The 17,081-nt window shown below is 41.6% G+C and overlaps 3 protein-coding genes across 3 annotated transcripts; 1 reads left to right on the plus strand and 2 right to left on the minus strand.

Annotated features, from left to right (window-relative positions):
* Positions 1-1,016: 1,016 nt before the first annotated feature.
* On the plus strand, positions 1,017-1,955 carry LOC118077969 (olfactory receptor-like protein OLF3). The gene has a single exon (XM_035101686.2). It carries the CDS (start codon positions 1,017-1,019, stop codon positions 1,953-1,955), a length of 939 nt encoding a protein of 312 aa, XP_034957577.2.
* A 4,490-nt stretch (positions 1,956-6,445) lies between these two features.
* Positions 6,446-7,375, minus strand: LOC118077970 (olfactory receptor 2D2-like). Its single transcript, XM_035101687.2, has one exon. The coding sequence runs from the start codon at positions 7,373-7,375 to the stop codon at positions 6,446-6,448; it is 930 nt and encodes a 309-aa protein (XP_034957578.2).
* Positions 7,376-15,883: 8,508 nt separating this feature from the next.
* LOC118077971 (olfactory receptor 2D2-like) lies at positions 15,884-16,813 on the minus strand. Its single transcript, XM_035101688.2, has one exon. The coding sequence runs from the start codon at positions 16,811-16,813 to the stop codon at positions 15,884-15,886; it is 930 nt and encodes a 309-aa protein (XP_034957579.2).
* Positions 16,814-17,081: the final 268 nt, after the last annotated feature.

Raw genomic sequence — 17,081 nt, forward strand, 5'->3', positions numbered from 1 at the left:
ATATGCTCCAAGGGATGTCCATTTATTTTTACCTGGTCAACATTATTATTTTTTAACAGCACAACAAATCCTCCAATGGGGACTGGGTGATGATAGCCTTGCATTGTTATGTATTGAGGAAAATACTAAAGTTGTGGCAGTGCTTTTTCTCAGCTAGAGAGTGCCAGAGTGCACTTCTGGCACCTCTCAGGTACTGGTGCAACTGCAGGCCGGTACTCCTCCCTCCCACTTTGTGCTGTTATGTACTTCTGAGAAACCCCAAACAAACATTTCAACTCAAAACAGAAGTTGGCCAGCGTGTGCGAGTCTACGCTTCTTCTTCTAGATCTATGACTCTACCTAGCTCTTAACCACTCCTAGCCATGCTTGGTCAAGCTTTGGGACTGCACCAATTTGTATTTCCTTTTCTTCAGTCTGTCTCCTGTGTAGCAGCAGCAGGCTTTAAGCTTTCCAGCCAGGCCTCTTCCATTGCAGGTATGTGTGTTTGTGCAAGGGCCCTTCCAAGCTGCTCTAGCCATCTGCCTGAATCGAATAGAACAATGGAGGCCGGGGCACATCTATTTATTCTGTCCCATAAGCAGAAGTGACCCACATACCAGCTAGGGAGAGAACTTGCTATAGTTTTAAGCACCTATGCGGGTGGTGAATTCAGCTGCTGTCAAACCAGCATCTGTTCAGGACTGCCTCATGTTGCCCCATTTCGTGGTTAGTTCCGGAACCTATTTTTCTTTTTAAAAAACCTCTGAGTGTTGGTAAACTGGCTCTAGGAATTGGGGAGAGAGAAGGATGAGTTATTAGTCTCATGAATGCTAAGCGATAAATACTACCTTTCCTAACTTGCAAAATTACTTTTCAAATATTTTTATTGATTTTCTTCCTAAAGGTTAAATAATAATACATATACAAGAGCAAAGGAAACCATCCTGTTTTCTATTTTTTCTTTCTTTTTAGAGTCCACACTGAACTTTTCACACTGCGACTCTGTTCTCATTCTCTTCGCACAAAAACATATCTCCATGATGGGACAACACAATCAAACAAATGTCAAAGAGTTTGTTTTTGTGGGATTCTCCAGGGAGCAAAACATAAATTTGTGTCTCTTCGTAGTGTTTCTCTCCATGTACCTTGTCACCCTGACAGGCAACACACTCATCATTGTGGCTATCCGTATTGACCCACGGCTCAGCACACCCATGTACTTTTTCCTGAGCAATTTGTCTTTCCTGGACATCTGTTATACGACTAGTGTGGTGCCCCAGCTGTTGGTCCATTCCCTGACTAGTCACAAGGTCATCTCTTTCAGCCGTTGCATGGCGCAGCTCTACATCTCTTTGTCCCTGGGTGGTATTGAGTTTATCCTGCTAGCAGCCATGGCCTATGACAGATATGTGGCTATCTGCTATCCCTTGCATTACATGACGATCATGAGCAGACAAGTGTATATCCAGATGGCAATGGCTTCGTGGATGGGCGGCTTCCTCAATGCTCTGGTGCAGACGGTATTTACTATGCATCTTCAGTTCTGTAGCTTCAACACCATCAACCATTTTGCCTGTGAACTCCTGGCTGTTATAAAAGTGGCTTGTTCCAACACGTTTGTCAACGAGATTGTGATTGTAGTGGCAGGAGTCATTGTCCTGTTGATTCCCTGTGTTGTTGTGCTGCTCTCCTATGTCTATATAATCCGTGCCATCTTGCGAATTCGCTCTTCAGAAGGTCGGCAGAGAGCCTTCTCTACATGTACCTCTCATCTGACTGTGGTCACTCTCTGCTATGGCACAGCAATCTTTGCTTACATGAGTCCCAAAGCCAACACTTCACCCAACCAAGACAAGATGGTATCAATATTCTATGCAGTGGTTACTCCCATGCTCAACCCTATCATATACAGTCTGAGGAACAAGGAAGTAAAAGGGGCCCTATCTAAAGCAGTAAGGAAAGGTATCACCACTTAAAGGCATTGACTCATTATTGGATTGTAATGGGGTCTTAAAGTGCACAGTAGTGCTTGATTTGGGGGCTGTGGGTTGATTGCCTTATGCATTCCTATCACTAAGGCTGCAATTGTATCCACACTTATTACTAAGCAAATCTTATTCAAATCAGTGTGTCTTACTTCTGAGTAAATATGCATAGGATTGAGGTGTGGCAGGAGTCATTCAGTACTTGATGACGCAGGTGGCACTGTGGGTTAAACCACAGAGCCTAGGGCTTGCTGATCAGAAGGTCAGCAGTTCGAATCCCTGCGACAGGGTGAGCTCCTGTTGCTTGGTCCCAGCTCCTGCCAACCTAGCAGTCAAAGTGCAAGTAGATAAATAGGTACCACTCCAAGCGGGAAGGTAAACGGTGTTTCCGTGTGCTGCTCTGGTTCGCCAGAAGCAGCTTTGTCATGCTGCCCACATGACCTGGAAGCTGTATGCTGGCTCCCTCGGCCAATAACGCGATATGAGCGCCGCAACCCCAGAGTCACTCATGACTGGACCTAATGGTCAGGGGTCCCTTACTTGATGATAAATAGCTGGATGTGTTCACTGAATCCACAAGAAAAGGATTGAATCCTGATTTTTTTAACAACCAAAAAACCCCATAGATTCCCTCCACCTTTCCCTGCTACCATGCTCATACCATAAGTTTGGTTGGGGTGCCCCTGTGCAATGTGAGATGGGATGAGTGGAGCTGCTGAAGTGGAACTTTGGTTAACTTCCTTAAGTAAACTTATTTTATGATTCAGGTCTTTGTGTTTTGTGGTGATATGTGGTTATATCTGTGGTGTCTTATTCACATATGCAACCTATCACTTACTTTCTACTCAAGTGAGAAACTTGCAAGTTTGAACCTGATCCTAGATCCAGCCCACTGCATAGCCTGGACACAGATTGGGTAGTGTCTTGGTTGCCAATATCTCTCAGCCAAACTTACCTTAATGTATTTTTATGATAAGAAAGCAGTGTACAGAAGGAGAAGAAGGGACTTACAAGTGGGCATACACAACAAATGAGTGCATTGTAATTTAGCAAATCTGTTCCTATTCTATTTAGCCCGGAACAGTTTGTTTGGGCCTCGCTGGGGGAGAGGGGGTTGCAGGTGGAGAGAGAAAAAGGAATATATCTGTTAATGTATTTCCAACCATCCTAAAACTTTCTACTCTTGCACAAAAAAGACTTGTGGTTTGGGACTGACTGTACCCTTGTTATAAATTGTCTGTTGGGTTTTAAAGAGTGGGAAAGGAGGAAACTATATTTTTACCTTTCATCCCTCCCGGAATCAACTTGCACAGTGCAGGGATTGCACTGAGTGTGCCCAGCTGCCCCAATCCACCTTCCAGTGAATAGAAAAACAAAGACATTACTAAAAACTTAAGATGGGTTGGGAAACTAATGCACTCCAGAGACTGATGGATTCCAGTCCCCACAAACTATTGCATGTTTTATAGCTGGGAATTTTGCTGAGTATACAGTACATAAATCATTGTCCTGTTTCTTTTTTCAAACTATGAGGTCTAGAACCACCCAAATTTTGTAACAGATGATCAACATGGCAATAATATTCCACTTATTTACACTTGGTAAGCAGGAAAAGGTTGAAGGGAGGTATGCAATATCCCATCACAATCACAACACTTGAGATCGGTTTTGTGGTCGCATTGTAATTTCCTCAACATGTTTTAAATATATATATTTTCCTTATGTTGAAGAATCATTTTTTAAAAATGCCATATGCTGAGAAAGTGTATTAAAAATATGGGGTAACAGTGAAACTCTCTCCCCCCCTCTCCCCCCCCTCACTCTCTGTGTGTGTAAGCAGAGGACAGCATGGCAGGCACCTTAAATATGTGGGGAGAGGAACAATTAGACAAAAATATGAAAAAGGAAAGTCAGGCATAGGCTACGTAAACTGCAAATGAATGAATGAATGAATGAATGAATGTTTATAATGGTACATAAATACTGTAAAGAAATACGTAATAAATAAACACATTTATAACTGGAATATAACGCTTGATCACCTAACTTTCCTGCAAACAAATCAGAATAAATAGGGAATAAATAACAGATTTAATCTAGTTACAGGTAGGTAGCCGTGTTGGTCTGACGTAGTTGAAACAAAATAAAAATAAATCCTTCCAGCAGCACCTTAAAGACCAACTAAGTTTTTATTTTGGTATGAGCTTTCGTGTGCATGCACTCTTCTTCAGAAGTTGATGGACTTCCATTTCATGCGGCTCAATGTGGTGCCTTCCATAGTTCTAGTTACAGGTAGGTAGCCATGTTGGTCTGACATAGTCGAAACAAAATAAAAAAAAAATTCCTTCCAGCAGCACCTTAAAGACCAACTAAGTATTTATTTTGGTATGAGCTTTCATACCATAATAAAAACTTAGTTGGTCTTTAAAGTGCTGCTGGAAGAGATTTAATCTAATCTGCCTCTAAACAAATCAGCATGATTGCTAAGTACTGAGGCTGTCTGGAAGTGACCTAAGTGTTGGAAGAACACATTCCTTGGCATGTGACGTGGCATTGCCACCAAACAGGGCTTCCTACCTGTTTGTGTGCTTAGATACACATTTCTTTTCTTTGGAGTTATCTGTAGGAACACACTCTTGCGTATGCGATTGTCACAAATAGTGTGAGGTGGCCTTGAACAAGTCATGGAAGATGTAGACATAAAAAGGTGTTATGCATGAGGTGCTGGGAGTTTATATTCTTAATTTTAACCCCCCCTACCATTGGATCCTAAGAAACATTGCATTGAAGCATAAAGTTGCAGATGGGGAGAGTGCTGTTGCAGTCAGTTTCTGTTTGAAGGCTCCCCAAGGATATCTGGCTGGCCACTAGGTGGGTCTTTGGTCTAATTCAACAGCACTCTTATTTTGTTCAATTGTTTGTTTTTTGATAAGAAACACTTCAAGTCATCATTTTGGAACACAATTCCCCACACATGTACACTTAACGTAACACCATAAGAAGAGTCTTCTATTGGCTAATCTTGTCCAGCAATTTGTTCTTACAGTGACCAGCAAAATGCCTTTGGAAAACCCCAAAATGGGCCTGAGTACAATAGCACTCTCCCCAAAACAACTGATACTCAGAGACATACTGCCTCCATCAGTGGGGGTAAAACAGAACCATGTGGTCCCTGAATTTGTCTAATCCTCCATTAAATCCACTTCAGGGGGAACAATCCCCCTGAAAGCCTCTGACACAAGCCCCATGGGAACGGTACAAGTGCCATAGCTGCCAAGTTATCCCTTTTTTAAAGGGATTTTCCCTTATGCTGAATAGGCTTCCTCGCGAGAAAAGGGAAAACTTGGCAGCTATGACAAGTGCATTACTGAAGAGTGAACTACCGCTGGATTGTATTATGGATGGGAAAAGGTAAAGGGACCCCTGACCATTAGGTCCAGTCGTGACCGACTCTGGGGTTGCGGTGCTCATCTTGCGTTATTGGCTGAGGGAGCTTCCAGGTCATGTGGCCAGCATGACAAAGCCGCTTCTGGCAAACCAGAGCAGCACACGGAAACACCGTTTACCTTCCCATCGGAGCGGTACCTATTTATCTACTGGCACTTTGATGTGCTTTCAAACTGCTAGGTTGGCAGGAGCTGGGACTGAGCAACGGGAGCTCACCCCGTTGCAGGGATTCAAACTGCCGACCTTCTGATCGGCAAGCCCTAGGCACTGTGGTTTAACCCACAGTGCCACCTGCGTCCCTGTATTATGGAAATGTTCATCCAATAAGAAATTCAAATCATCATCATCATCATCCACCCCTCTGACTGGGGCTGGATCTAGACACATGAAAGAAGAATTTCAGCTTAAAGTGTTGTAAATTTAAACAGGGAAAACAGGTAGAGAAAAATGGGACTCCACATACAATGTTATATCAGGCATGTCCAACTCCCAAGGGACTGTGATCTACTCACAGTATAAAAAGACCGGCTGTGATCTACCCACTAGCATTGCTAAGAGTTGCTGAGCTTTTTTTAGGGAAGACTTGACCAAAGTTGTTGAGATATACATATATACATATAATAATAATAAACACACAAAGGCAATCACTATCTTGATAATGCGATCAACCAAAGACACCTCCGCGATCGACCTGTTAGACATGCCTGGCAAATACAACACATATTAATCATTTTTTCTTTACCAGTCTAGCTGAGTTCTGCATTTCCCAAACAGATTATGAAACCACAGTGAAACACCACGAATTTAAAACTTCCCCATATAGGGCTGCCTGTATATAATAGTTAAAGTATCAGGAAAGACAGATTTGGGTAACACATAAAATGCTATTTGTTGTTTCAACACCATGCACTACTTGGGCCCAACAGTTCCTGTAAGTATCTTCTGTGACATTTATTAGCAATGGATTCAAGATGGTGTCAATGAAGTGGCTTTAGATACCAAATCTACACACACAACCCTTCCAAAGGTGAGATTCAGCTGACTTTCCCCATCACTTTGAACAAGGCCCCTTTAACATCCTTGTTCCTCAGGCTATAGATGACAGGGTTCAGCATAGGGGAGAAAAGAATATAGAAAATGGAAGCTTTCTTCTCCTGCTCCGCAGCACGTTCAGACTGAGGCTGCAAGTAAGTGAAGCTGATGGTGCTGTAGTACAATGTGACAACAGTGAGGTGGGTAGCACAGGTGGAGAAAGCTCGTTGTCGTCCCGTTGCTGAGTGCATGCTGAACACCACCCTGGCAATGTGGATGTAGGAGATCACTATAAAAGTGAAAGGCAACATGAGCACAATGACACTCAGGGCAAATATAAGGACTTTTACTATATAGGTGTCCATGCAAGCCAGCTGCAACACGGCAGGCTCCTCGCAAAAGAAATGGTTGATTCGGTTGGGCCCACAGAAGGGGAAATTTATGGTGACAACTGTCAGTGCTGCAGCATTGAAGAAGCCTCCTAGCCAACAGGCTCCTGCCATCTGGATACACACTTGCATCCGCATGATGGTTGGGTACCGCAGTGGTTGACATATGGCCACATAGCGGTCATATGCCATGAGAGCCAGGATGAAGCACTCAGTCATCCCACAGAACAGCATCAGGTTGAGCTGAGCCATGCATCTGTTGAAAGAGATATTACTGGTTCTGGAGGCCATATGGAACAGCATCTGGGGGAAGATGATTTGTGTGCCAAATATGTCCAGGAAAGAAAGGTTAGCAATGAAAAAGTACATTCCTGTATGAAGGCGGGAGTCAACCCAGACCAAGAAGATGATGAGGCTGTTGCCAAATAAAGTGATGAGATATATGGCTAGGCACAGTGTCAACAAGATACGTTGCAATGTTGGATGACTGGTGAAGCCAAGAAGAATGAATTCATTCACGGAGGTCTCATTATGAATCCACATATCACCCCAAAGACTCCACCTGCAATGATAAGTGCATCTATAATTGGTGTACTGATTGAAATGTCACATCACTAAGCAATCACTCAAACATGCAGATGCCACCTAGCTTCAATATCACGTGGTATGGTTCACTGTCCATACAGTTTTGTTCTTTTTCTGCTCTATTTGGAGTCAGCTTGTTTGTTCTCCCCATCTCTGTTATTTCTCCTTGTCAAAACTGCTTTTTAAAACAAAACACAAACACAGTATTTGTTCATCCCACCATCAATCAAACTTCTTATGTTGTTTAAAACTGTGCCACTTTCCTCCCTGGATCCCCCCACAGTCACTTTATTCAAACTTTTTGCCATTGTTAAAAACAGCCACTTCCCCCCTTTCATTATTCCCACACCCTTGCTTTACTCAAACATCTACCGGTACCTTGGTTTTGTTTGCCTCACCTCCCTCAACTCAGAGAGATAATGTATATGGAGTCCTCAAATATTTTGTGGTAGCTTTCCACAATTTATTTCTGATCTGGTAACATTCAGCATTATAGTGTTCAGTAGGGGTCAGCAACCTTTTTCAGCCGTGGGCCGGTCCACTGTCCCTCAGACCATGTGGTGGGCCGGAGTATATTTTGGTGAAAAAAATGAACGAATTCCTATGCCCCACAAATAACCCAGAGATGCATTTTAGATAAAAGCACACATTATACTAATGTAAAAACACCAGGCAGGCCCCACAAATTACCCACAGATGCATTTTAAATAAAAGGATACATTCTACTCATGTAAAAACATGCTGATTCCTGGACCGTCCATGGGCCGGATTAACAAGGAATTGGGCCGCATCTGGCCCATGGGCCTTAGGTTGCTTACCCCTGGTGTTCAGTGTAGAAATTTAAAGGATTGATCAGTTTGTGTATACTAATGAAGACTCTAGTACCAAGTGCATATTTTGAAGGATTTACATAATAAGTGAGTCACAGTGTCATATCGTTCTGACATCGTTTTTTGTGAGGCAATAGTAATGGCAACAAAATGTAAAATAAAATAAAATGTCGCAGCACAATTAATATGTGCTCCCTTTTTCTACATTAAATGCATAGAATCATAATTTTATGTTGTTAATTATTATAAGCATTTGCTCTTAAATGAATAGGTTTTTTTTTTTTTACTGACTTACTGATTCATGAGTTTTCACATCCACTCCTTCATGGAAATTTTTTTCACATCTGTTGGCAATCTTATTTTCTTAATAATAAATGCACTGACCTAGTAATTTTTCAAAGCATCACCTTTTGAGATTGCCTGCAAATATTCTATTGCATTTGAATTGGTTCAGAGCTCACTCATTTGCTGATTTACAGGCTACAAGCAATAGTTTTGTCTTTTTAAAGCTACCTTGCAATCCATGTATATTCATTTTACCTAAAGATGCCTCCAATAACCTTTTAAATCCACAAATTGAACTTCAAGATAGAAATCAAATTATGAGGGATAATGTGCAAGCACATTTGTAGATTATGTAATTTTGTTTCACTACATCTTTCTCACTGTATGCAACAGGTAACTCTTGGGAAGATTGACACTGGGACCTTCTGCATGCTGAGCTATGTCTCTTCCTTATATGCACCAGTTAGCATGATCAGAGATGATGGAAATTACCTGGTTTTTTTCCATCTATAAGACACCCCCATGTAGAAGATATTTTTGGGGACTCAGATTTAAGAAAATGGGGGAGACACTATCCATGTATAAGATGTCTCCTAATTTTGGACATTATTTTTAGGGGGAAAAAACCTATTCTTATACATGGAAGAATACGGTATGTTAAAAATTATCTGAAGGACATTGTTGAGGAATGCTTCTGAAAAGTACTTCTGAAATGCCTACAGCATTTAATATATTTACTCCCTGTGGAACGTGCCACCCCCCTTCAGATGTCAGGGAGATAAAGAACTTTTAGAAGACATCTGAAGGCAGTCGTGTATTGGGAAGTTTTTAATGTTTGATGTTTTACTATGTTTCATATATGCTGTAGGTTGCCCAGAGTGGCTGGAGAAACGCAGCCACATGGGTGGGGTATAAATAATAACAGTTATTATTATTATTATTATTATTATTATTATTATTATTTTAAAAAGTCTTCTCTTCAGCCCTGCATCAGATACACACAAGAAATATGATTAAGCACACACAAAGTAATACCACATCTATTGCCTCATACATGTACATACCGGTAGTTATGGAAAGGAAACTGATGCTTTAACCTCATAAAACTATTATTAATCATTTACTTGCTGGTTACATGAAATCCATTCCAGGTGCTATCGGTTTCAGGTGAGGCAAATCTTTCCCAAAGTGGTACAGAATAATTGGCAGTGGTTGTATAAATTGCAATGATTGTACATCATCCAGGGATCTCTTTGTCTTAAAAGTTAGAGGTCTGAGTCAGTGGGTGTGAGAGAAAGAGAACCGAAGCCCAAAATAGGATGGTTATGGATGCCTTCATAGGCATCAAAATGCTCTTCATAGGAGTACAGTTGATTAAAATATACATCCATATTGGAACTTGCAAAAACTCATGCTTTCCCTGAAGCATTTGAGACAACACAAACCCCTTCAGTTCTGAACTTGTTAACTTTTTCATTCCCTAAAGACAGTGGCACAGAGACATAGTTAACTCGAGCTATTTCCTGGGTTTATTCTCAGAGTTTGCCAAAGAGAATCTGTCCCCAAGAGCCAGAAACTGGGAAAGAGAACAGCAGTAGGCTGGTTAAGGAAGGCCTGCATTGTGGGGGCAAGGGGTTGGTTGGTTGAGGGGGTTACGGCTGCAGTCCTGGGCAGTACTGTGAACCTCCCCCGTTTTTGCAGGAAATTCCCTTATTCCAGCCTTTATTTGCAAATCCGAAGGGTTGACAGCTATGACCTGGGCACAATTACTATCTAGAAGATTCTATTAAAACCAGTGTGTCTCACTTCCGAGTAAACTTGCATTGGATTGTGGTTTTAAGTGTTCAGCACTTGATTATTACTTTAATTGACTCCTCTTAAAAAAAATCAAATATAAAAAAATCAAAGGCTGGAATCCTGATTTCAATTAACATAAATTAATGGATTACTACCTGCAGTGTCCTGTAACACCCCCTTGTCCAAAAGAGTCCACACAAAAGGTTCAAGAGAGGTGCTACTTTGCAATATGAGATGGGGGTGGGGGTGGCCTTGATGCTGCCTTGTCCTGACTGCTCTACTTCCAGGTAAGCAGCAGTGACACAGTTGTCTCGAGGTCATGTAAGTGTCACCATTTTCTAGGGCATCTACTGCTGTGAGTGAACACTACCTGATATTTGTTGGTTTTGTTGTATCAGCGTTTTACCCAACAATTTTTTAAAAACATTTTTATTGAAAGTTCAAAAAGTACATAATTATATGTGCACTAAACATAGTGAGACATAAATAAAAGAGAGAGAAAGGAAACAGAACCCATGTAGAAGGGAAAATAAAGGGGGAGGGGAAAACCCAAAACCGTATACTTTACAAGGTTGTTGTTGCATATTCACCAGATCTTAACCTATTAAAGTATTTGTAAGATTGGATTCCAAATATCATTGAATTCGTCCATGGCAAGTCTGTGTTTGTTTGCAAGTTGTTCATGTGTTGCAAGTTTATATAAGTCTTCAATCCAATCGTATAAGAGAGCCGCATTTTTATTTTTTCCAATTCATCAGGATCAATCTTTTTGCTGTGGTAATGAAGGAAGGAGCAAACAAAATTTATTATGAACCTCGACTTTGTGTAGAAAACTAACAAGCCTGTGTGCAAAATGAGCCCCAAGCCTGAAGCCTGTAAAAAGGAAAGTGGGATCCTCCTTATTGAGGGTCCTGGTTGTGCAAGGGTCCCTAGAACGCCCCCACAGGGTTAAATCTATTAAGGGTGTAGCCCAAGCCTTAGCTTTGGCCTCGGAATCATGCCAGGCTGTTTGGACCAATTGCTGTTGGGCCAAAACCCATGAGGTGGGTTGATAAATACGGCAGCGTGATGCAATTTGGGGCACTAGCTTTGTGTTGCCGAACACCCTCCCTCCCTATCATTAGGCAGTGCTGCTCTGGCCTTGCTTTGGATTGGGTCACCTGTTTTGGAACAGGGGCTGGGTAGGATTTTTATCCCATTTGGCAGATTGGCTATAGCCACTTGGTTTTCGCCTACCCCCTCAGCAATCGTTACAACTTGTAATGTTTGGCAGATAGGCATCGGCTTATTGAAATGTGGGGGAGGGGAGGTGTGGCCATCACCTGCCCCTCCAGGAACAGGGTATTCCGCTAAAGGAATCTTGGAGTCCTGGATCTCATCCGAAGCCCTCTTGAGGGGCTAGGGCCATGCCAGTACCACAGGAACCCTTTGGTTGGTCCTCACCGATGTTGCTCCCTCGTTTGGTGTTTATCCTTTCAGACTACCAGCCAGAGAGGTGTGGAGTCAGTTATAGTCTGTTGCCAATGCCTAACCCAATACCACTCACTTTGCTGTATTCAATAAAGTTGTGGACTAAATTTTTCCCAATAACTTAAACCAAAATAAGTGTCGGTGTGAAGTTATTTCAAGGGGGGTGGTCTTGGGGGCCTTGAAGTACAAAACTTTCTTTCTGCAAAGTTTGCAGTTCACTGGGGGGGGGGGTTGACAGTTTACTTTGACCAGACTCTGACTGGCTGAAAAGTCAGCAGTTGGCAAGGTTTAGCTGTAAAGAAGCCACAAGCGACATTATCTTTAAAATTTGGAATCTGCTAAAGCTTGCTAATGTGGAAAATTGTATGATCTTCTACGGTACCTTGAATGCAAAAATAGCTTATCTAGATTTTGGAATGCTTCATTAGAACAATTGGTGACATATATCCAGCTGTGTTTCTAGCTTGTTAGTAGCAGCACAACAGAATGCATTGCTTTGAAGTTTGTAAGTTTGCTATAGGAAGAGAGCCTAAGCAGGATATACAATGTACCTCAAGAAGTACCCCAAAACTGAGTAGAATGCCTGTCTGAGTACAAATGCCAACAAATGCCTGCCTGAGTAGAAAGCAATCAAGGCAGCTATGAACCCCAATACTATGAATAGAAAGTCCTGCAAGCTTGAAACTTATAATGACTGAACTATGAGTGAACTACTTCTTAGGAAGGTAGCCATACCAGACCAGCTGGGCACTGTAAGAAGTTGGCAGACTTAGGAGATGAGGAAATATGCTATCTAAGGAAAGTTGAAAGACTTGTTTGAAGATCATAAGCCTGTAGGGAGAAAGCGGTACTGCTTGCTTGCCAGACTATATCCTGTATGTTCTATCTGTATTATGTCAAATGTCTCATACATTATGTCAGTTTTTTGGCTAACAGAATGTCCTGCTTCATAAATCATGTCAGAGTTCTGGACTGCAATACAATATGTTCATACATCATGTAAACTTGCTTTCTGAAAACCTATTTAAGTCTGCTCTAAACTAAGGGCGATATTCCAGTCTGTTTGGGACTGGGATCTAGCTGAAGCTATATCAATAAAGACGTTTCCTCGAACCCAAGGGTCTGTTGGTTGACTGGGAAAACACCTGCTACAGTAAGAGCACAGAGCATCCATTCGTATTGTCCTTTTGTAAGGTTCCATGTGCTGGGTATTGCGAGTTCACCATCATGGTGAGCACAATTTGCGGTGGGGGCTTAACAAACCACTCCTAAGTTCCAAAGGTGGGGGCATGAGTGGTCACTGTTGGATAGGTCCCTGGCTGTTGTTGGGCAAATTTGTATGTTGCAAGTTGATGGGTCAGCCCCTTGGGTATAAAAGCCAAAGAGAAAGGTTTCTCTTTCTTTTTGGCTGCATTTTCGGATCCCCACCCTCCCTCCGCTGTTTTTTAGGCCTCTGTGTTGACATTGCTGTGCCTCTCATGGGGTCGCCTGTATTCGGGGGCCTGGTAGGATTTTTTCCATTTGGCTGATTGGCTGGTGCCATCTGGTTTTTGCCTACTGCATAGCAAATAGTCACAACTTGTAAGGTTGGCGGTTGGGCATTGGTTATTGGTTGTATATGGGGTCTGTTGACTGTGTTGGCCCCTTGAGTTAATGCCTGAGTTAGGGCAGATTCCGGTCAGGAATACAGGGGCTCTATGCAGTGTTCATAACCCCGTCGGGGACCAGCAACACGCATGAGCCCCTGGGAGCCTGAGGGGAGAGGGGACCCAACTCCCTGTCTCTCCCTGTAGGGTTTCCCCTTGTTGACAAGCGAGTTTATTTCTGTCCTTAGGTGACAGTTGGAGAACCAATGCCTACGCAACCACTCACTTATTTTATATTTGTGTTTCAATAAAAGTTGTGGGCAAATTCATGCCAAAAACCATTAAACAAAAATTCTGTCTATGGTGTGAGTTATTTGAGGGGTGGTTTTGGGGACCTCCACACACAAATAATTCAAGAGGATATTTTGATCTGTAAATGTAAGGTTGTTCCGTACAGTTCTGTTGATAGTTTCAGTTACCTTCTGCCAAAAATATTTCAATATAAGACAATGGAAAAAACACACACATATGTTTAAATAAAAGGAGGAGGATTTGGGATCTCAGACTTAGAATTGTATCATGAAGCATTTTGACTGTCAGGTACACAATTCTGGAAACCCATAACTGACAACAACTGTCCAAATTGGGCTGCTTTGGAATATTCCTATGTAGCATACTCAAGACATTATTGAAACAATAACATCAGTTCGAATCATAAGGCACCATATGTCCAAAAAATATAAAATTGACATTTTTCCCCACGACAAAAGGGCTTTGTGGGGAAACCCATCTTTAAATTCGGAAAAGAAATGGCCATATGGAAGAGGTGGGTGAATTTGGGTATATTAACATTAGACCAGTTGATTAATGAAGAGAATGAATTTTATACATATTCCATTTTAAGAGACAAATACAGAATTACCTAAAAATGCTGAATGGCAGTATCCCCAGATAAAACACTTGCTAACCAGCATCTACAGACCAGCGGCTTTTACAGCATCAGAGACCCCAGAGATATTGAAGCAGTTGATTAATTCTTACGCAACAACAACAACAAAAATGACCAACAACATATATAAATCTTTGTTATAAGAAAACCAATTTGATATACTGTTACTGAGGGAGTATAGAATAAAGAATTTGAGATCTCAGTTTTGGCCACACAGTGGAAAACTGTTTTAACTCCTCTAACAAGGGTGTCTCTGTACCTTAAATTGGGGCTCATACAACAAAAAATAATATTTAGAATATACTGGACCCCATTACGTTTGTTAAAAAAAGGACTATCTAAGGTATCTAACTGTGGAGATGCAATTGGGATAATGCTTCTCCCCAACAAGTTTTAAATACATGCTTTTCCTTATCCTGGAGAAGGATTTGTTTAAATGTCAAGTGCTGATCAAATTATTTTTTAAAAAGTATATCATTCTGGGTATCATTGATACAGCTGATACAAGATGTATCCCCAGAGGACAGCATGGTAGCCTCTCTAAACATCTCTCTTTATGTGTGAATTAGACAAAAGTGTGAGAAGCAAAGATGGACATGGGCTACATTTATTGTAAGTAAGTAAGTAAGTAAACATTTGTATTATATAAAATATATAAATAAATATACATTTTAAATACCTGTAGCAAATCCCATTAAGCAAATGATGCTCTTTGTGTTTTGTGATGTCACTTTCTTCACAACAAAATTGCTTGTGGGTCATTTCATGGTTTGGGTTCAAGGTCAGGTGCAAAGAGAAAAGTGAGAGAGTGAAAGGTTCCATTTGTCCCCCAAAGTTGGGCTTTTTCAAATAAGAAAGGTGATGGGGAAAGGCCCTGAAAAGTGTAGTGTAGCTTTTGCCTGATGCAACACACCATCTATCTGCCTTGTAAACTAATCAGAATGAACTATCAGTAGATAACAGACGTAATCCAATTTCCCACAAACAAATCAGGATGAATGCTCAAAAATAGGTTTTCTGAAAGTGAGGTTTGGGCTTAAATCAACACTGTGTGAGAAGCCCATTGCAGCTGTTTTTCCCTTGGCTATACTGCTGTCTTCTGCTGTGTACATAAAGTATGTGGAAGAGCAAACTTCCATGGATATGTGAGAGGTAGATACTGCCAAACTGTGCTTTCCACACAGGTGCTTTCCAGATGTCTAATTCTTTATTCCATTCCTGCTTCAGTACCTATATATCAAATTATTTGGAAATAACAAAGATTTATATATGTTGATGGCCGTTTTTTTTTTTTTTTGGTGTGTAATAATAATCAATTGCTTCAATATCTCTGGGGGTTTCTGAGGCTGTAAAAACTGCTGGTCCATAGACGGAGATGTTGCCATTGAGCATTTGTCGGTATTTGTCTCTTAAGATGGAATATGTATAAAATTCATGCTCTTCATTTATCAGCTGGTCTAATGTTCATATACCCAAATTCATCCACTTTTCCATACAACCATTTCCTTCCCAATTTTTAAAGATGGGAAACCGTTTCCAAAGGTGAGACTCAGCTTACTTTCCCCATCACTTTGAACAAGGCTCCTTTAACATCCTTGTTCCTCAGGCTGTAAATGACAGGGTTCAGCATCGGGGAGAAAAAAGCATAGAAAACAGAAGCTTTCTTCTCCTGGTCTGCAGCTTGTTCAGACCGGGGCTGCAAGTAAGTGAAGCTGATGGTGGTGTAGAACAATGTGACAACAGTAAGGTGGGTAGCACAAGTGGAGAAAGCTCGTTGCCGTCCCTCTGCTGAGCGTATGCTGAACACCACCCTGGCAATGTGCATGTAGGAGATCACTATGAAAATGAAAGGCAACATGAGCACAATGACACTCAGGGCAAAGATGAGGATTCTTACTGTATAGGTGTCCATGCATGCCAGCTGCAACACGGCAGGCTCCTCGCAAAAGAAATGGTTGATTCGGTTGGGCCCACAGAAGGGGAAATTTATAGTGACAACTGTCAGTGCTGCAGCATTGAAGAATCCTCCTAGCCAACATGCTCCTGCCATCTGGATACACACTTGCATCCGCATGATGGTTGGGTACCGCAGTGGTTGACATATGGCCACATAGCGGTCATATGCCATGAGAGCCAGGATGAAGCACTCAGTCATCCCACAGAACAGCATCAGGATGAGCTGAGCCATGCATCTGTTGAAAGAGATATTATTGGTTCTGGAGGCCATATGGAACAGCATCTGAGGGAAAGTGACCTGTGTGCCAAATATGTCCAGGAAAGAAAGGTTAGCAATGAAAAAGTACATGCCTGTATGAAGGCGGGAGTCAACCCAGACCAAGAAGATGATGAGGCTGTTGCCAAATAAAGTGATGAGATATATGGCTAAGCACAGTGTCAACAAGATATGTTGCAATGTTGGATGACTGGTGAAGCCAAGAAGAATGAATTCATTCACGGAGGTCTCATTCTGAATCCACATATCACCCCAAAGACTCCACCTGCAACGATAAGTGCATCTATAACTGGTGTACTGATTGAAATGTCATATCACTAAGCAATCACTCAAACATGTTGATGCCACCTAGCTTCAATATGATGTGGTATGGTTCACTGCCCATATAATTTTGTTCTTTTTTTTGCTCTCTTTGGAGTCAGCTTCTGTTTTCTACCCTTCTCTGTTATTTCTCGTTGTCAAAACTGCTTTTTAAAACAAAACACACACCCAGTATTTGTTCATCTCACCATCA

Source organism: Zootoca vivipara, chromosome 13 (assembly GCF_963506605.1).
Source record: "Zootoca vivipara chromosome 13, rZooViv1.1, whole genome shotgun sequence".
In the NCBI taxonomy this organism is placed as follows: domain Eukaryota; kingdom Metazoa; phylum Chordata; class Lepidosauria; order Squamata; family Lacertidae; genus Zootoca; species Zootoca vivipara.

Excerpts from the sequence above, each read along its gene's own strand:
- LOC118077969 (XM_035101686.2), top strand. The coding sequence starts at position 1,017 with ATGATGGGACAACACAATCAAACAAATGTCAAAGAGTTTGTTTTTGTG.
- LOC118077970 (XM_035101687.2), bottom strand. The coding sequence starts at position 7,375 with ATGTGGATTCATAATGAGACCTCCGTGAATGAATTCATTCTTCTTGGC.
- LOC118077971 (XM_035101688.2), bottom strand. The coding sequence starts at position 16,813 with ATGTGGATTCAGAATGAGACCTCCGTGAATGAATTCATTCTTCTTGGC.